At 40.9% G+C, this 19,344-nt stretch overlaps 1 protein-coding gene across 3 annotated transcripts in view; it reads right to left on the bottom strand.

The window, feature by feature from the left end:
• lamb4 (laminin, beta 4) overlaps positions 1 to 19,068 on the bottom strand; it is a 44,912-nt gene extending 25,844 nt beyond the window's left edge. For 2 of the 3 annotated variants that reach the window (XR_004609625.1, XM_034535960.1), the window contains exons 1-16: positions 19,009 to 19,068; positions 17,059 to 17,234; positions 15,669 to 15,804; positions 14,804 to 14,877; positions 13,698 to 13,886; positions 10,715 to 10,778; positions 10,273 to 10,484; positions 9,588 to 9,708; positions 9,280 to 9,468; positions 4,248 to 4,403; positions 3,970 to 4,073; positions 3,301 to 3,380; positions 2,499 to 2,694; positions 2,048 to 2,179; positions 1,779 to 1,967; positions 536 to 648 (exon numbers count right to left, since the gene is read on the bottom strand). Coding sequence is in view for 2 of the 3 variants with exons in the window: in XM_034535960.1 (XP_034391851.1) it covers positions 536 to 648; positions 1,779 to 1,967; positions 2,048 to 2,179; positions 2,499 to 2,694; positions 3,301 to 3,380; positions 3,970 to 4,073; positions 4,248 to 4,403; positions 9,280 to 9,468; positions 9,588 to 9,708; positions 10,273 to 10,484; positions 10,715 to 10,778; positions 13,698 to 13,886; positions 14,804 to 14,877; positions 15,669 to 15,804; positions 17,059 to 17,234; positions 19,009 to 19,030 (2,153 nt within the window). In the remaining variant the exon portion in view is untranslated. The remainder of the gene's footprint in view (positions 1 to 535; positions 649 to 1,778; positions 1,968 to 2,047; positions 2,180 to 2,498; positions 2,695 to 3,300; positions 3,381 to 3,969; positions 4,074 to 4,247; positions 4,404 to 9,279; positions 9,469 to 9,587; positions 9,709 to 10,272; positions 10,485 to 10,714; positions 10,779 to 13,697; positions 13,887 to 14,803; positions 14,878 to 15,668; positions 15,805 to 17,058; positions 17,235 to 19,008) is intronic. The other variant, XM_034535961.1, reaches the window with a different exon arrangement.
• Positions 19,069 to 19,344: the final 276 nt, after the last annotated feature.

Raw genomic sequence — 19,344 nt, 5'->3', positions numbered from 1 at the left:
AATGTGTTTATGTAACTTTGTAAATGCTGTTCATTCTGTACACATGACATCTATTGCATCTGTCCATCCGGGGAGAGGGATCCTCCTCTGTTGCTCTCCTGAAGGTTTCTTCCCTTTTTTCCCTGTGAAAGGTTATTTTCGGGGAGTTTTTCCTGATTCGATGTGAGGTCCTAGGACAGGGATGTCGTATGTGTACAGATTGTAAAGCCCTCTGAGGCAAATTTGTAATTTGTGATATTGGGCTATACAAAATAAACTGAATTGAATTGAATTAATAATAAATACAAATGACTGTCATCACTTTAAAAGTGTTAGATTTGAGATTTGAGTAACATACTGATGGTGAATGTAAAATACAGAGGATAAAACAGAGTGTCTGTCTCTAAGAGGCAGACTCAGGGTTTGTTACAGGTTAGGTTCAACTCTCTCTTTTTCTGATCTGAGGGTTGACTTACTTCACCAAAGGTACTTTCAGGCTCTGAACTGTCCACTGACATTTCTGCCAGTAAACAGACTCTGTTGTTTCCTGTCTCACCTGGAGTTTGCAGGAAGAACCAGACTTTTACTTCCTGTTGGGTCATTGCTGCAGCCGCCGCTGCCTGATGACACTGTGACGATGCTGACTGAAGCCAGCCAATCAGACGCAGACTGCAGAGGAAGATCAGCTGACGTTACAATACAGGAAGACAAAAATGACATAAAAGGCAGAACATCAAAGTCATCATGCAGGTAAAGTGTAATTGTGTAGTACTGCTTCCACTTCAAAAGAAAACCAGCAGACAGCCTCACCACAGATCCACACCATGATCCAACCCAAACCTCCATTAGCTTTCCCTCATTATGAATAAAAGTCAGTTCCTTCTTTCAGCACTTTCCTTCGCAGAAATGTTTGAGAGTTTATGCCAATTCTTTGAGAGAATAACTGAGGTTATATGTGTGAGTCTTTCTCAAGTGAAGTCTCTGGTATCTGGTTTTGCTTACTTGTTTATCGTCAGCCCTGATTGGCTTCACCTGTTCCCCTTTCCCATTTGTCAGTCCCTTTTTATTACTCCTCTGTTGCTTTGTTCTTTGTGAGTTCACCCTATCACATGGAGTTCAGTTTGCCTCTTATCTAATGTGTAAGTTCCTCTTTGGTTAAATCATTTAGTGTGCACATCTTACTTGCTGTGCTCTTTGCATCTGCATCTGTGCCTCATCTTCATAAGCTGCACATGTGGATTGTGTCATTGAGCAACATGTGGAAATAAAAATCTTGATACAGGCTAAATTCTCCTCAACAAAACTTCAATAAATAAATAGTGTTCACCCTTTAAACTTCCATTTTCAAATTTTCCTGGATACACAAATCGTCACCATCATTTTGGAAGCAATCCGTGTGATGCTGTAAACATATAAATACTGACATTTGTAATGTCAGGGATCATTTCATCCACAAGAATCTGGAATTTCTTCCTCTCAATAGTGTCTTCCCCATAGTGATTCACCATGAAGGCTCATTGATTAGCAGCCCAGTTCTAGTGCTTTGCATTGACCATCATTGTTTGAATGTGTGTAGAGGGCGGGATGTGAAGCCGATCCAGCTGTGTACATTTACACGATGATTTGGAATTTAAAGGAAATTGTCCAATTGGCTGGCGTAGGCAAAGTTTTATAAATCAGAACATTTGTCTGGAATGAATACTTTTCCTTGTTTGTACATCCGTAAAGATTTAATGTGGTTTCAGACCCTTGGTTTGTAAAAAACAAATCATGACTAGGACCCTGACTGTTTTCTTCACCTCTGACTCATAACGAATAACCAGCTGATAATCCATTGGTGATGGGAGGTTGTCCACAGTGAACCTAAGCCCTGCCCCCTCCAACACTCTGACCAATCCCAGGCCGGTCCAGGTGATCGACTGATCAGTTTTCCTTTGACGGGGAACAATCTGCAGGGCGTAACCCGGGTCCAGAGGGAGGCTGTTCTGCTGCAGAAAGGAAACAAATATCAGTTATTACTGGGCCCCCAATTGGTCGAAACTAAAGTACAAAAGGAAATTAATAAAACCTGTCCCCGTCTCCACCGGCGGGCGAGGTGTCGAGTCCTACGAACCAGAACGACTCTTCCGTTGGTGAACTTAAAGTCGTAACCCTGCTCTCTGTAATACTTCTCACACTGAGGTAAAACAACTGGGTCCAACTGAAAATACAGATTATATATAAATAAATATATATATATATATATATATATACATACACATACACACATATATATATATATATATATATACACATACATATATATACACATATACATATATACATATACATATATACACATATACATATATATACATACATATACATATATATACATAGATATATATATATACATATACATATATATATACACATATACATAAATATGTGTGTGTGTGTGTGTACAGATGCTGTTAATGACAGATATTATTGTCAGTATTCACACTGATCATCCATCACATATACTCATCGTTACACACCAGAGAAGAAGAAGAAGGAGAAGACGGTGAAGGAGGAAGAGGAGTAGAAGAGCTTCTTCTCTGCAGCGGAGCGGCGAGCTCCGCCTCGTACAGGAAGTAGTCCAGTGGAGGCAGGAAGTAGCGAGGGGCGGGGTCAGAGCATTGTCGACCCACCATGTTGGGTAAACAGTGACACTGTCCATCCTCCGGAGAACATCTAAGGAGATGGGAAGTGCAACACTGCTGTCAGTCTGTTCTCTGGATGTTCAGTTTTGTAGCAAAGAGTAAAACAGAATGAATGAAATATATCCACCAATTAATATTGTGTCCTAAACATGTAAATGTTGAAGTTGTTCATTTATTACAAGATGTAGTATTTTTACCTTGTTACCAGTTTATAGTTCTGTATGGAGACGACTGGTATGATCCCATTGCAAGATGCTTTTTCCTTTTCAAAGGTTGTTATGTGGACTTTTCAGTCATGTGATATTGGGTGTGGTATTGTAAAGACCTCTTAGACTAATCTGTAGGAAGGCATATATAGGGGCTGGGCCAGGGCAAACCTGATTCAGCCCTAACTATAAGCACTATTAAAGAGGAAAGTCTTAAGTCTATTCTTAAATGAGGTGACTGTGTCTGCCTCCAGGACTGAAAGTGGAAGCTGGTTCCATAAAAGAGGAGCTTGATAAATGAAGGCTCTTGCTCCCATCCTACTTTTTAGTAGCCCCGCATTTAGTGAGTGCAGCTCTCTAGTGCGGCAATATGGTACTACGAGCTCCATAAGATAGACCAGGCCTAAATCATTAGTTCAGAGGAAACATACGTGGTGCTGTAAGCTCCTCCAACGTCACAGTCACACGCTGAACATCTGAACTCAGAGTGTCCCAAACCCCAGAAACCTGGCTGAACAGAAAACAGATCGTAAAGCATTCAAATGATAACTGATTATTCTCTTCACTTGTGGGCTATGCATGGTTCTTGTTGTTCAGTTTGCATTTATGTGTGGAGAGATAATCAGTCAACATTCAGTAAGACTGAACATACCCTCTGGTAAAGCCTTAATGTTATTGTGTTATATAGTGAACATGTACTCTTTGTAATTGTGTTCTGATACTGCGGCATTCATTTTCTTAACATATGTTATTCTCTGGTTCCTGCCCATGGAACTACAGATATATACATTAGCTTCTCGCTAACTCTAGTTCAGATATGAAGCTGGGCATTGTCCTGGTCAAATGAATGAATACCAAGAAGCCCACACCCTTGGGTGTGTTTATTTGACCCGTACTGTTGACCTGTCTGAAAAGGCTTCCTTTATTCACGGTGAACAATGGAGCTGAATCTTAATCAAAAGTCCAGTTGGTTTAGTCAGAAACATACATATGTTAGTAGTTACTCCCAGCGGCCACCAGAGGTCACTAAAAAGGCATATATATATATATATATATATATATATATATATATATATATATATTCTAGAGATAAAACCTACCAGACATCGATCACACAGAGGACCGCTTGCCAAAGGGACACATTCACAACTTCCTGTCAGCTGATCACATGACCCAACACTTCCCAAAACATGGCACCTGCACACTGAACACACACACACACACACATCAGACAGATATGATAAACAAATCTGCATCAACATTTCTATCAGAAGAATCAAAGCATCATCTCATATTTGTGCCCTGCATATTTTAGGAGTGCTTTACTGCTATGTGTTTAGAAAAGGCTAGAATAGGTCACATGCAAGTTATTTCCCACCCTGACAGCCGGCAGGGTCGTCCCGTCTCAGATTGAAGAAGCCATATTTGCATTGATTACAGTGTCGACCTTCCACGTTTTCTTTACAGACACATGTCCCACTCAGAGCATCACACAGACCGCCTCCCTCTGAACCCGCTGGGTTGCAGTCACATGCTGGAACACAAGAAATGTATGAAGATACAACATGAATATAGTCACAACATACTGTCACCTCAGATAACCTTAGATCCATCAAGTCTCGATAGTAGCCTATTAATAAATCCTAAACCTAAATTACACTACAACTCATTTGAAAGCCTTGTTCTTAGTCTTTCACATTCAATTCAATTCAGTTTATTTTATATAGCCCAATATCACAAATTACAAATTTGCATCAGAGGGCTTTACAATCTGTAAACATACGACATCCCTGACCTTTGACCTCACATCGGATCAGGAAAAAATCCCCCAAAACAGAATCAAGTAGATCAACATTTTTACAAGCATCCGAACCATTAGATATTAGGTGCTACTCCAAAGTTACAGTCTCTGATGTCAGAAAAAAAATAGAAAAAACCCTTTCACAGGGAAAAAAGGGAAGAAACCTTCAGGAGAGCAACAGAAAAGGGATCCCTCTCCCTGGATGGACAGAAGCAATAGATGTCATGTGTACAGAATGAACAGCATTACAGAGTTACATAAACACATTCAATGAATATGACAGAATGTATGAATAATTCGTAGTAGGCATGGACCATGATCCAGACCTCCACAATCCATGAAACAGAAGGAGGTAGAGAGGGGGGGGCACATCCAACCTGGTAAACATTACAGACAATTCTATTTGTTATACTGTACCGGCCACCAGGTCCATATTCAGAATTTATATCTGAATATTCAGAGTTTCTATCAAGTTTAGTCCTTAAAACTGATAAGGTTATTATTGTAGGAGATTTTATTATTCACGTGGATATTGACAATGATTGCATTAGTGCTGCATTTATCTCATTGTTGGACTCGATTGGCTTCTGTCAGAGAGTACAGAAACCCACTCACTGCTTTGGCCACACCCTCGACCTTGTTCTTGCACGTGGCATTGACATTGAGCATTTGGAGGTCTTCCCACAGAACCCTCTTCTGTCAGACCATTACCTCATAACTTTTGAGTTTATACTCCCGGAGTGTACACCGTTAGTCAAAAGTTTCTACACCAGATGTCTAACTGACAGTGCTGTAGCTACATTTAAAGAAGAGATTCCTTCTGCATTTGATTCAATACCACGTCTCAATGTGACAGAGGACTCCTGTGCTAACTTTAGTCCGTCCCAGATTGATCATCTTGTCGATAGTGCTACAGGTTTACTGAGAATGACACTAGACTCGATAGCCCCTCTGAAGAAGAAGACGGCGAGGCAAAGGAGGTTTGCTCCCTGGTAGAACCCTCAGACCCAAAAACTAAAGCAAACATCACCAAAGCTTGAAAGCATATGGCGTTCCACTAATCTGGAAGAATCACGCTTAGTTTGGTGAGCAGCCTATTACTCATCAGAGCAGCCTATTACTCATCAGTAATAGAGAACAATAAGAACAACCCCAGGTTTCTCTTTAGCACTGTAGCCAGGCTGACAGAGAGTCACAGGTCTGTGGAGCCGTGTATTCCTAAATACCTCAGTAGTAATGACTTCATGAACTTCTTTAATAAAAAGATTCTAACTATTAGAGGCAAGATTGATGATCTCTTGCCCTCAACCAGTGCCGATCTGTCCTCAAGTGGAGTGTCCTTGGAAACGGCTGTATGCCCAGGTGTATATTTGGATGGCTTTTCTCCCATTAACCTAGACCAATTGTCTTCAACGTTTTCTACTTCTAAACCGTCTACCTGTCTCTTGAACCCCATCCCAACGAGGCTGCTTAAAGACGTGTTGCCTTTAATTGGCACCTCTCTGCTGGATATTGTTAATGTGTCTTTGCTAACAGGCCATGTACCACATTCCTTCAAAGTAGCTGTAATTAAACCTCTCCTGAAGAAGCCCACTCTTGATCCAGAGATGTTGGCTAATTACAGACCGATCTCTAAATTTCCCTTCCACTCTAAGATCCTTGAGAAAGTAGTGGCAAATCAGTTGTGTGACTTTCTACATCAGAATAGTTTATTTGAGGAGTTTCAGTCAGGATTTAGAAAACACCACAGCACAGAGACAGCACTGGTGAAGATTACAAATGACCTCCTAATTGCATCAGATAAAAGACTCATCTCTGTACTGGTCTTGTTAGTCCTTAGTGCTGATAAAGGACTGATCTCTGTACTGGTCTTGTTAGACCTTAGTGCTGCATTCGATACCATTGACCTTGACATCCTATGACAAAGACTGGATCAGTTGATTACCATTTCAGGTACCGGACTAAGTTGGTTTAAATCCTATTTATCAGATCGATCTCAATTTGGCAATATTATCAGGAAACCCTCCATGAACTTTCATTGTTATGCAGATACTCAATTATATCTATCGATCAAACCAGAGGAGACCAACCAGCTCGCTAAACTTCAAGCATGTCTTAAAGACATAAAAACATGGATGACCTGCTACTTCCTGATGTTAAACTCAGACAAAACTGAAGTTATTTTACACCTCAGAGATCAATTATCTGGTGATGTGGTTTCTGTGGATGGCATTGCTCTGGCATCCAACACCACTGTAAAGAATCTCTAGTTATCCTTGATCGGGACTCACGTGAAGCAAATCTCAAGGACTGCATTTTTTCATCTACGGAATATTAAAAAAATCAGCCACATCTTGTCTCAAAGCGATGCAGAAAAACTGATTTACACATTTGTTACTTCTAGACTGGATTACGGCAACTCCTTATTGTCAGGATGCTCTAATAAGTCTCTTAAGTCCCTCCAGTTAATCCAGAATGCTGCCGCTCGTGTACTCACAAAAACTAAGAAAAGAGATCACATTACTCCTGTATTAGCTGCTCTGCACTGGCTCCCTGTAAAATCAAGAATCACATTTAAAATTCTTCTCCTCACCTACAAAGCCTTGATTAGTGAGGCACCATCATATCTTAAGAAACTCGTAGTACCATATTGCCCCACTAGAGGGCTGCACTCACTAAATGCGGGGCTACTAAAAAGTAGGATGGGAGCCAGAGCCTTCAGTTATCAAGCTCCTCTTTTATGGAACCAGCTTCCACTTTCAGTCCGGGAGGCAGACACAGTTACCACATTTAAGAATAGACTTAAGACTTTCCTCTTTAATAGCGCTTATAGTTAGGGCTGAATCAGGTTTGCACTGGTCCAGCCCCTTGATATGCTGCTATAGGCTTATGGGATTCTGGTGGACGTTTTAGGATACACGGAGCTCCTCTCTCCTCTTCTCTCTCTCCTTCTGGAAGAATTCACATCTCTTCATTGCACATTACTAACTCTACTTCTTCCCCGGAGTCTTTGTGCCTTCTTGCCTCATAGAGTCCATTGGACCTGGCTGTGTCTGAAACAGCACCGGACACATGATGTGGTCATTCAGATATGGTTGGGTTTAGAGACCCTGAGGCAGCCACGGCATCTTGAAGAATTCCTTGTTGCTGAATGCTAAAACCCAAAACTGTTGAGCTGCTAAGCACAAAACAAAGAAAGGGTCGAAGAAATATGCATATTTGGTGTCAATGGTAGAGAATGGATTTCTGAAGCTTAGATAGCAGACTCAGCCACTTTCTGTGTCCAGGATTACCCTAAAGGTTAGAACTAGGCTGGCAGACAGAAAACTCTCAACAGAGGTCTGTCACGTTTGGCAGCATGAATCCCCTTAACATAGCTCAGCCTCTGGGGAGAATCAGGACCATGGTCACATCAGAATTTTATCTCCTGTATCCATGTCATCCGAAAATGGCAAAAAGGAGTCCCGAACATAGGAGTTGACAGCACACGTATCCCTCAAAATCTTAACAGGCACCTTAATGTCACTACCAGTCTGTGTTACAAACCCTTCTGAGACAAATGGCCGATAGGACTCATCGAGGGCCACCAGCCATGCCAGATTCCACATGTCAAACTTGCCAAACCCGCACCCCAACAGGACCAGGAACACTTAAAGCCCGGACAGAAGGTCTCACCCCTCCGTCTTCAGCATATTGCCTCCTAGCCGTGTTTCCAGTGGCCTGCCTCACGGCAGTAATGGCACATGTTTCTTCTCATTTCAGGTTCTCCCCGGGGCGCTTTACCTGGAAAACTCCTAGAACGAACAGATGACCTAACACCAACTTTCTGCAACCCAACCATCTGCATGAGTGGGAAGTGTGTATGTAATGTTGTGTATTGTAGCGACAAACCATAATCTTTAACAAAGGGCCAAACGGGGTTCTCAGGACAGAGAGAGATACCAACTGAGACCAGAGAACCTTTTAACAGCAGCACTGGCACACAAGGCAGATGTTTTGCCAGAGCTGCTGATGAACTCAGGTGTTCCCAATCCTCTGAGGACCCTCTGCCCACCTGCAGGGACACCAGCCACAGTGGCAGACAGGGTCGTCACACATGTCCCGTGTGGACCGCGTCCCCATGCTGTCCAGAGGTAAAGACGAGCAGACGAGCATTCAGACCTTATGGGAACACCCGAGAAGACGTCGACTCTAACCCCCTAACCCACATCTCCAGAACCCATAAAGTGCATCAAGTCTTTTTCAATAGTTTGTCTAATGTGACACTTAATGATACTAAATTATAATACTATTAAAACTAAACACAGCTGGTTAATCTTTGCAAATGTGTTGAAGACCCAGACACTCATTTCTCCTTTTGTGAGTTTATGTCGAGATTCATTGTTTGGTTTAATTATTATTGACTTTCTTGCAATATCCAATAACACAGAATACATTATTAATTTGGTTATTGATGTTTCACAGGTATAGATGTTATTTAATGTGGATTTTGGAATGTGTCACTTTTGGGTTGAATCTAAAAACAAATAATATCAAAAGCGAGGTTGAATGTGTCTAGTTGAGAATACACACGGGTGAGAGTAAATAAATGAAAGTAGTTGAACCGTACGTCTGCAGGCATGCGGGTCGTCCGCCGTTCTCTGTGGATCTTGAAACAGAAAAGGCCGACAGCGTTCACACTGAGACCCCGTCCTGTCATGGAGGCAGTCTTCACACACACCACCGCTCTGCATGCCTGTCGCTTCAAAACGAGTGGCGTCGAAGTGACAAGAGTTCGAGTGACCGTTACAGTTGCATCCTGAGAGAGACACGATTATAAAAAGAGTAAATAATAACCATCATCCTAATTCCAACACAACAAATGTTATGTTGCCTACTTTATGTTTTAAAAGAAATGTGGAAAGGTTCAGCTTTTACTCCTGCAGGTGTTGGCTGTGTTTCTCCCTGCAGGCCTCCAGGGTGAGTCGTGGTGAAATTCCTGACATCTCTCACAGTTCTCTCCGGCTGTATTGTGCTGACAAACACACCGACCATGAACCTGAAGAACAGAAATAATCTGTCTTTTCATCTGTGGACTGTTTCAGACATTCATCTTAGGAGAGACTATGCAGAACATTTGGTTCCAAAGTCTATCTGACCGGGCACTGAATCGCCTGAATCCTTTTATGTAAGTCAGCCTAGGGTTAGGGTCTATCTTCACACTGATAATAAATAAATGATTGTGTGACAAGATCTGATTCTAATGACAAATTTGCATTTTCTATTTTACTCTCCATCTCCATTATGTTCTGCTGGAGGATGCCCACCTGATTACGGTCCATTTTTTACAAATTATATTCACTGATATTTGTGATTGTGGATTTTAAATTATATAGCCTATATGTATGCCACACTCACACACACACACACACACACATACAGAGAAAGAGATTTGAATGTTAGAAAAGAGCAGATTTGTCTCAGTCAGTTCATGACATCAGACAGATTGTTGATGAATCTGTGTTGATCACATGTGAATGACATCATGCGTCTCAGGGGGCATGGGTCTGCCGAACTGATCCAAACCAGTCCAGAACTGAGCCCAGCTACTTGTTTTCCATACCATGCCAGTCTGGGTGAAGACGTCCCCCCGTCCTCCGTCCACAGGTGTACACCTGCTGGCATGTCCGTGACAGAAGCAGCTCCCTCTGACCACCATGTTGTACAGAGCGTAGTAATATTTGTCCTGAGGGTTCCTGCGTCTTCGACTCAGAATGTCGCCCAACGTGAAGAGACGAGTGAAGTTCACACGGATATTTGTTAAGGTGATCAGATCTGTGAGAGACATGTTTAAATGTATAACATGTTCTTCTTCATGTGTCTCATATGAACATGTGTAAATGTATAACATGTTCTTCTTCATGTGTCTCATATGAAAATGTTTACATGTATAACATATTCTTCTTCATGTGTCTCATATGAACAAGATGAAAAGTGTTTATATTCCTACTTAAAGATGGTTTTCATACACAGAGAGCAGTATTCTGGTGTAAAGGTAAACTCACCTTGGATGTTTGGTGCGTACGGGTTCCTTATTTCAAAGATAGGATCTAGAGCTTTCAGCACCACCTGTTGGACAGAGTAAAATCTTTAAATATAAGTCACCCCGAACAAACACAGATATTTATGCAACAAAGTGAACTATCGTCGCACTGCAGTGATCTTTCCAGGCTGCTTTCTGACTGGAGGTGTACAAGTCCGGGATGGAACCAATAGTTCTCTCTGCAGACCTGACTATCCGTTGTAGTACCAGTTATTATAAGGTTCGCCGCTCTGACTGCGGCCTCTCCAGACTTGACAGCTCTGCACATTTTTACCCCAGATCTTAACCCAACGCTCACCGATCCTTCACCTTATTTAATGCGACCTCGCTGTCACTGCCTGTCTGCTTCTCTAGTTCAGGTAGAAATTGGTTCAGCCCCGTTTTCTTTTTGTAATACTCAGATTACTTTATGAATTGCATTATTAGGGTCCGAGCGACTGACGAAGTCAGTCCGAGAGGACCCTATTGAATTCGCTTGGGGTATTATTATTATTCCGCTTTTTATTTTTACACATTGGGCGCATTTTGGGGCAAGCTGGAAAACTAGCCAAATTTGGCAAGCTTGTCAGGCTTGGTGAACATAGACGTATGATAAAGGAGTCAAATGTATTCATTTTGTAGTTGCTCTCTAGCGCCCCCTCAAAGTTTGACTGGTGACGCCTCTCACCCAGAATGTCGGATTTACTTGAAACTTTTCACACATGTCCATATCCACCTGCTCTACAAAAAAGCCTCTCAGACCCCTAAGGTCCGCCTACTTAGATTTTTCCACCATTTTTAATTTTGTGAAAAACACATAATTGACTGCCTTTACTACATGCTGGGTCCAAATCATAAAAAAAAATGATATCAATCAGATCATTGAAGCCAGATGACCTAGAATATGTCAACCATTATTTTAAATCTTAGGGTTCTGTCTTGTGTTTCAATGCTCATAGCGTCAACACTATTGTGACTAATCACTCGAAATTATTTGACATATGTGCACATTGCAAACCCTTAACATGCAAAAAAATCTTGTGCGATTTGAACACTAGGGAACGCTACAATAATTCGGTGAAGTTGGCCGAATTTGTCAGTTTTTCGCGTTTTTGCTCATTTTTGTCACTTTTTCGACGTTATACATTTAAGGTTTTCTCCGACAAAAAAGATCCGATCAACTTGAGGATGATTATTCAGAATAAGAACTGACTTTTCATGGCTTCTCACTTGTCGTGACTCAAATAAACGCCCCCTTTCTGTGTTTCGTTATGCTATAGACTGTTGCTTTAACTAAACCAATCTTTCCAAAAATAATCATGCATGATGCCAGTCAAGGCCTGAACACATTTCTAAGAACAAACATTCGAAAATTACAATTTTTAGACAATAATGTATTGGCCTTACACGCATTTTTTCATCAAATTGGTGGTGTAGTGGTATAAGCAATTGCCTTGAGAGCAGAAGTCATGTGTTCAAATCCAGGCCACAGTTACTTTTTTCATCACTTTTTTTTCTAATTTTAATTTACATGATGTGGTCTAGACTTCACGTAGAGACACATGATGCATGTATCTGTTCACATTCTCAAAGCGCCCCCTACTGGCCAAAACAAATAAGCCTAAAATGCATCAGATTCACATGAAATGTACACAGCATGGTCTACACTTCATGTAGAGACACATGATGCATGTATATGTTCACATTCTCAAAGCACCCCCTACTGGCCAAAACAAATAAGCCTAAAATGCATCAGCTTCACATGAAAATTACACAACATGGTCTACACTTCACGTAGAGACACATGATGCAAAAATCGGAATGCTACTACATACTCATACTACTTCTAATTGTATTAATTGCACTACTTATATTTTGACTAGATTCTGTACTTGAATCCCAATTCACTGTTGTTGTTGTTGTTTATATTGTACATACATGTTGCTATTGTTGTCTTTATATTCATCCTGTTATTTGTAATTTAAATATGTATGTACGATGAGAGCGTACGTGAAACCGGAGTCAAATTCCAATTCAATAAAGCTGATTCTGATTCTTTTTTTATGGTTATCCAATTAAGTTAATATATTCTGTTCTCCAACTTTGTCCAAAATCACAACTTTTCATGAAGGGGGTCTAACTTAGACTTGACACAGCTTACACCCGTAATAGGTGTAAATATTCAATTCAATTCAGTTTATTTTGTATAGCCCAGAATCACAAATTACAAATTGGCCTCAGAGGGCTTTACAATCTGTACACATACGACATCCCTGACCTTTGACCTCACATCAGATCAGGAAAAAATCCCCAAAAACAGAATCAAGTAGATCAACATATTAGGTGCTACTCCAAAGTTACAGTCTCTGATGTCAGAGGTCTGATCAATTTAGGGGCGAGGTCTGAAATTTCTTTTCTTTTAAAGCTTCCAAATTGTCGGGACACTTTCCTAGTGGGGGCAATTTGAGCTCTATCTAATCAGAAGCATGAGCAATAACATAACACCCATCATTAAATTCAAATGAATTTGAAATAAAGAATCTGTCCACTAGAAATAACTTTACATTAGCAACCTCAACTCACATAGGGGACTTTTAGGGGTCTTACCAAGGGTCTGAAGCTCCCACAATCGTGTTGCTAGCTTGGTACATACTTGCCTTCAAAGTTGTGTAGAGCTAAATAAGAGGCATTCCCTCAAGTTGTTCTCAATGTTATATTAGAGTGCTTGGATGGGACTCTACTGTCCACCTCAAAGACCTTTAGTGTCCAAGCACTGTAATTAGTTGAGGCACAGCCCGAGGGTATCACCAGCTGTTTCCCAACATATACTGGATCTGAAGATTTTTGACTTCTCCAAAGTGAGGGCTAAAAAGGATAGATGTTAGCCCCTGAGCCAAATTTCTGATTTGTTATGGTGTATGTATAAAATGGATTTGACTTAAATAAAAATGCGTTGGATGTGTTACCTCTCCGTTGGTGGACGGATCTGATCCAGAGTATCTGCTGTCACAGACGATATCGTCAATGCTGTTGGCTGGCTGATTGGAAACAGACGGAAAGGAAAGCAAACAATCTTCTGCAAAGTACCGAAAAACCTTCCAGCTCCGTCCGTAATCTTTTGATCGCTCCACTAACATGGCCGCTGGACGGAAACTCTGCAGACAGAGAGACAGAGAGACAGAGAGACAGAGAGAGAGCGCATTGAAAGCCTTGTTCTTAGTCTTTTACATCCAACCTGGAAAACCATAGAGCCAATTCTATTTGTTATAGTGTTATAAACTAATTATTGTAGGCGATTTTAATATTCATGTTGATGTCGATAATGATTAGTACTAGTATTAGCCATAGTATTGCATTTATCTCATTATTAGATTTGACTGGCTTCTATCAGAGTACAGAAACCCACTCACGGCTTTAACCCTCAACCTTGTTCTTGCATATGGCATTACAATAAAACATTTAATAGTGTTTCCACAGAACCCTCTTTTATCAGACCATTATCTAATAACTACTACCGGAGTGTACACCGTTAGACAAAGGTTTCTACACCAGATAATTATCTTATAGTACTGTAGCTAAATTTGAAGAAGCAATTCCATCTGCCAAAGGACAATGAAGGTTCTGTAGTCAGGATGCATCAAACAGTTCCAGAGAAACATTGTGCAAAACAAACTGCACGTCTGTGACATTACATTCGCCAATCAGAGTTCGGGAAGCCATTGATTCACTGCCTCTGATCATTAATAATTAATCTGAACAGTGTGGTGGCTGGGGCGTTGTTAGGCTCAGCTGCGGAGAGGTGTGGGGGAGTGGTTCTGGGAACAGGTGCCGAGGAATAGGCCTAATTGTCCTCAGCTGAATAGGATCAAGGTCTGAGTGTCTTTGCCATATATTAGATGGATACGAATTAGGCACGAGAGTGGAGAGCAGAGGGACAGTCTGCAACGAAATAAAGACCATTACCAAATATACACGGCGTGTGCTCATCCTTTAGTGCTGGAGGCGGGGGGAAGAAACCCGTACGTGACAGCAGGAACCTGTTACAAACAGGTATGTAGAAAAGTGTTTTTACCTTGAAGGTGAGGACCAGATGACTGAACTTGAACACGGTCTCCAGATCAAGCTGGACGCTGACTTGATGAAATCCTACAGACAAGACAACAGTACGTAGTTGAGTTAGTATATGGAACTATGATAATATGATGATTATTGATGATGGTACGTTGACGGTTACCCAAACATATTCTCCTGTTTACACTGATTCTCCAACCTGTTTGAATGCTCTTACATTTCCCAGAAGTCACAGTGGACACTGTTCAGAAACCATTAGCTCTGCTAATTAGCAACCAGTATCTGTATTAGGTTTAACTTTCAATTCAATTCAGTTTAGTTTTTGTATAGCCCAAAATCACAAATTACAAACTCCCCTCAGAGGGCTTTACAATCTGTACACATACGACATCTCTGACCTTTGACCTCTGATCAGGAAAAACTCCCAAAAAAACAGAAAACACCTTTCAGGGGGACAAAAAGGGAAGAAACCTTCAGGAGAGCAACAGAGGAGGATCCATTTCACCACATTACAGGAGAAAACTAATTATTATATTTCAATCCCAAAAAAACAAACCGATGAAACAGCACAAGTGAGAGAACGGGTGAGAAAGAAAAAGGTGAAAATCATTGATCTCAGAAAACATGATTTAAGATATTAGCTGTGGCTACCATACGGACTGTGGATCAGCTCCTGATGCTCTTCACTGTGAATGTCACTGTTTTCAAAAAGAGTAATAAGATAGTCTTGATATTTAATATATTGAACAATGTGACAACATTGCATTTAACAGTTAAAAACAATTAAAGAACTGGCAAGAAAACATTGAGTTCAGATCGTAGGAACCCTCACACTACCCCAAACCCTCACCCTGTTTGAAACCCACCGTTTTCGGACTGCCACCACTTTGTTTTTCTCTCGGGGTCGAAGGTCGTGATGACATTCTCAATGCGGTGGCTGTTGGGGTTGCCATGGTGATTGTATGGCAGCCGAGAGTCACATGTGAAGCATTTTTGCTCCTCCTGATGGATGAAGACATATTAAACCAAACCAATCAATAATTGTCAATACTTCATTGTATACAATCAATTATGAAGTCTCAGTTCCTTTCGCAGCATCTGACTATTTGACCCGTTTCAATACAACTTCACTAGATTTTTCACAGTAAAGAACAGAAAAGAACAGTAAAGAACAATACAAAACAGTAAAGAAAAGAACGATAAAGAACAGCACAGTAAAGAACAGAACAGTAAATAACCGAACAGTAAATAACCGAACAGTAAAAAAACAATAAAGAACAGTAAAGACCAGTAAAGAATAGAACAGTAAATAACCGAACAGAACAGAACAATAAAGAACAATAAAGGACAGAACAGTAAAGAACAAAACGGTAAAGAACCGAATGGTAAAGAACCAAACAGCAAAGAACAGTAAATAATGGAACAGTAAAGAACCGAACAGTGAACGGCAAAGGACCAAACAGTAAAGAACAGTGAAGAACCGAATAGTAAGGAACAGAACAGTAAAGAAGAGTAAAGAACAGAACCGTAAAGAACAGAACAGTGAAGAACAGAACACTAAAGAACCGAACAGTAAAGAACAGTAAAGAAAGGAAAAAGTAAAGAACAATAAAGAACAATAAAGAATCGAACAGTAAAGACCCGTAAAGAACAGAACAGTGAAGAACAGAACACTAAAGAACCAAACAGTAAATAACAGAAAAGAACAGTAAAGAACAGAACTGTAAAGAACAGAACACTAAATAATGGAACAGTAAAGAACAGTGAAGAACAGTAAAGAACAGTACGGTAAATAACGGAAAAATCTCAAAAGAACAGTTCGGAACATTTCTGTGAAAGAATAAAGTTTGTAAAGAATGAAGAGATGACAAATAAACTGCAGGTGGAGGAAAAAGAAAGAAGGAAAATGTAATAAGGAGCGGTGATTCCTCAGGGTGGAAAGAGCAGTGTGAGATAATACAGCGACGGATCAGAACATGTTGCAGTATGAAAGTCAGAGTTCGAGCCAGAGACATGTCAATCAGACAGAGAGCAGAGAACAGAGAAAATGTGTGTGTGTTTCTGTGAAAATCGGAATGCTACTACATACTCATACTACTTCTAATTGTATTAATTGCACTACTTATATTTTGACTAGATTCTGTACTTGAATCCCAGGTTTCTATTCAATTATCAAAAAGCGACAGTTTGAGTTCATCGCAGAGGGTTCGGTTCTCTTTTCCTTTCGACAGAAATCTTGATTTAAGGTGACCTGACCTCCAGGTATCCAATGATGCAGTAGTTCTGTGGACCATCCAGACCACAGGTGGACGAGGCTGACAGCCGAGGCGCTCGACCCACCATCAAGTCACCCAGCTGGGGATTACAGGAGCCACTGGGACACTGGTCTTGGCGATACTGGGTTTCCTGGAGTCGAGCTGCTGGAAGAAAAACTGCAGGAAGATGGATCACTAGGTCAGTCGAGAATCATTACATATCATACTCTATGTAGAAGAAGAATGTAGCAGACTGAGGAGAAAAGCAAGCGACAACAAGTAGAAAAATTCTACACGAGTTCAACAAGTGATTACATGTCTGAAGACACTTTTTCTGCTTTTTGATACCATAAACAACTGACTGAGGGTAACCCAGCATCAATACACCTGATATATCCAACCTGGATCAATACACCTGATACATCCAGCCTGGATCAATACACCTGATGCATCCAACCTGGATCAATACACTTAATACATCCAACCTGGATCAATACACCTGATGCATCCAGGTGCAACAATTATATGGTGATGTGGTTTCTGTAGATGGCATTGCCCTGGCATCCAACACCACTGTAAAGAATCTCTAGTTATCTTTGATCCCACGTGAAGCAAATCTCAAGGACTACATTTTCTCATCTACGTAATATTTAAAAAAATCAGGCACATCTTGTCTCAAAAAGAAAAACTGGATCACGCGTTTAAGAGTAGACTTAAGACTTTCCTCTTTAATAGTGCTTATAGTTAGGGCTGAATCAGGTTTGACCTGGTCCAGCCCCTAGATATGCTACTATAGGCGTATAGGCTGCTGGGGGATGTTTTAGGATACACTGAGCTCCTCTCTCTTCTTCTCTCTCTCCTTTTTAGTCTCTTCATTGCACATTACTAACTCTACTTCTTTCCCGGAGTCATAGGGTCTATTGGATCTGGTTGTGTCTGAAGTGGGTCCTGAGCCCTGCCATGGACCTGCTGATGCACCACCCCTCCTCTCTTCCTCCTTCTGTTTCATGGATTGTGGAGGTCTGGATCGTGGTCCATGTCTACTACTCATTATTCATAATTTCTGTCATATTCATTGAATGTGTTGTAACTCTGTAACGCTTTTCATATGTACACATGACATCTATTGCTTCTTTCCATCCAGGGAGAGGGATCCTCCTCTGTTGCTCTCCTGAATGTTTCTTCCCTTTTTCCCTGTGAAAGGGTTTTCCCTGTTTTTTGGGGGAGTTTTTCCTGATCAGATGGGAGGTCAAAGGTCAGGAATGCCTTATGTGTACAGATTGTAAAGCCCTCTGAGGCGAATTTGTGATTTTTGGGCTATACAAAATGAACTGAATTTAATTGAGTCCTGGATCAATAGACCAGATACATCCAACCTGGATCAATACACACGATACATCCAACCTGTAGCTCATGGGGATAAGTGGTCACCAGAAGGTACCCGGTTCGATCCCCGCTCTCCCATAGTTGCATGTCGAAGTGTCCTTGAGCACGACACTGAACCCCCAGTTGCTCCCCGGGAGCTTCACAGCAGCCCATTGCTCCTTAATTAAGGATAGGTTAAATGCAGTGGACAAATTTTGTGTGCGCGTTTTTTGTTTTCATCAATACACGCGATACGTCCACCCAAACATCCTGTCCTGATTGACAGGTCAACACCAGAGCCATATTCGGCTTCTCTACATCCAAATGCGGTCACTTCCTGTTCAATGGTTGCAAAAAACAAGATGACGACAGTGAAATCGCTGAACTTGATGGGATGTATATATATTTATATTGTATTGATGTATTTATTCATACTTGGGAGATTGTCTTTATAAGCATCACTGCCCCTCGATTATCCTAATTCAGGATGGCGTCCAATCGTCAAAGACTTTGCACTATTCAAATGTTATGCATATGTAATCAATTATTGTTCAATTCTAAACAAGTCTCTCCTGATTGAACTCACCGATGAAGAGGATGAAGATCATATTGTGCTGAGATGTTTAATTGATTCTGCAGGAGCACTAAAAATGTACAAAGATTCAAACACAAGTTAAATGCATCATTTACTGTCTGCTGGCTGATCTGAGCTCAGTTTTATCTTGCAAATCAACCGAGACACACACACACACACACACACACACACAAACGGAGACACACACACACACACACTGGGGACTGATGATCTTTAAGGGGAATGTTTGGGCCTCAACAGTAATTGTGGGGATTTCTTGTTTTGATTATCCTCAAATATAATTTATGAGAGTAAACACCGCTATTGTTTGATTTGGAAGACCCCAGA

Source organism: Cyclopterus lumpus, chromosome 6, assembly GCF_009769545.1.
Source record: "Cyclopterus lumpus isolate fCycLum1 chromosome 6, fCycLum1.pri, whole genome shotgun sequence".
Lineage (NCBI taxonomy): Eukaryota > Metazoa > Chordata > Actinopteri > Perciformes > Cyclopteridae > Cyclopterus > Cyclopterus lumpus.
The sequence above is the reverse complement of the archived record's forward strand: the minus strand, read 5'-3'. Positions and strand labels throughout refer to the sequence as shown.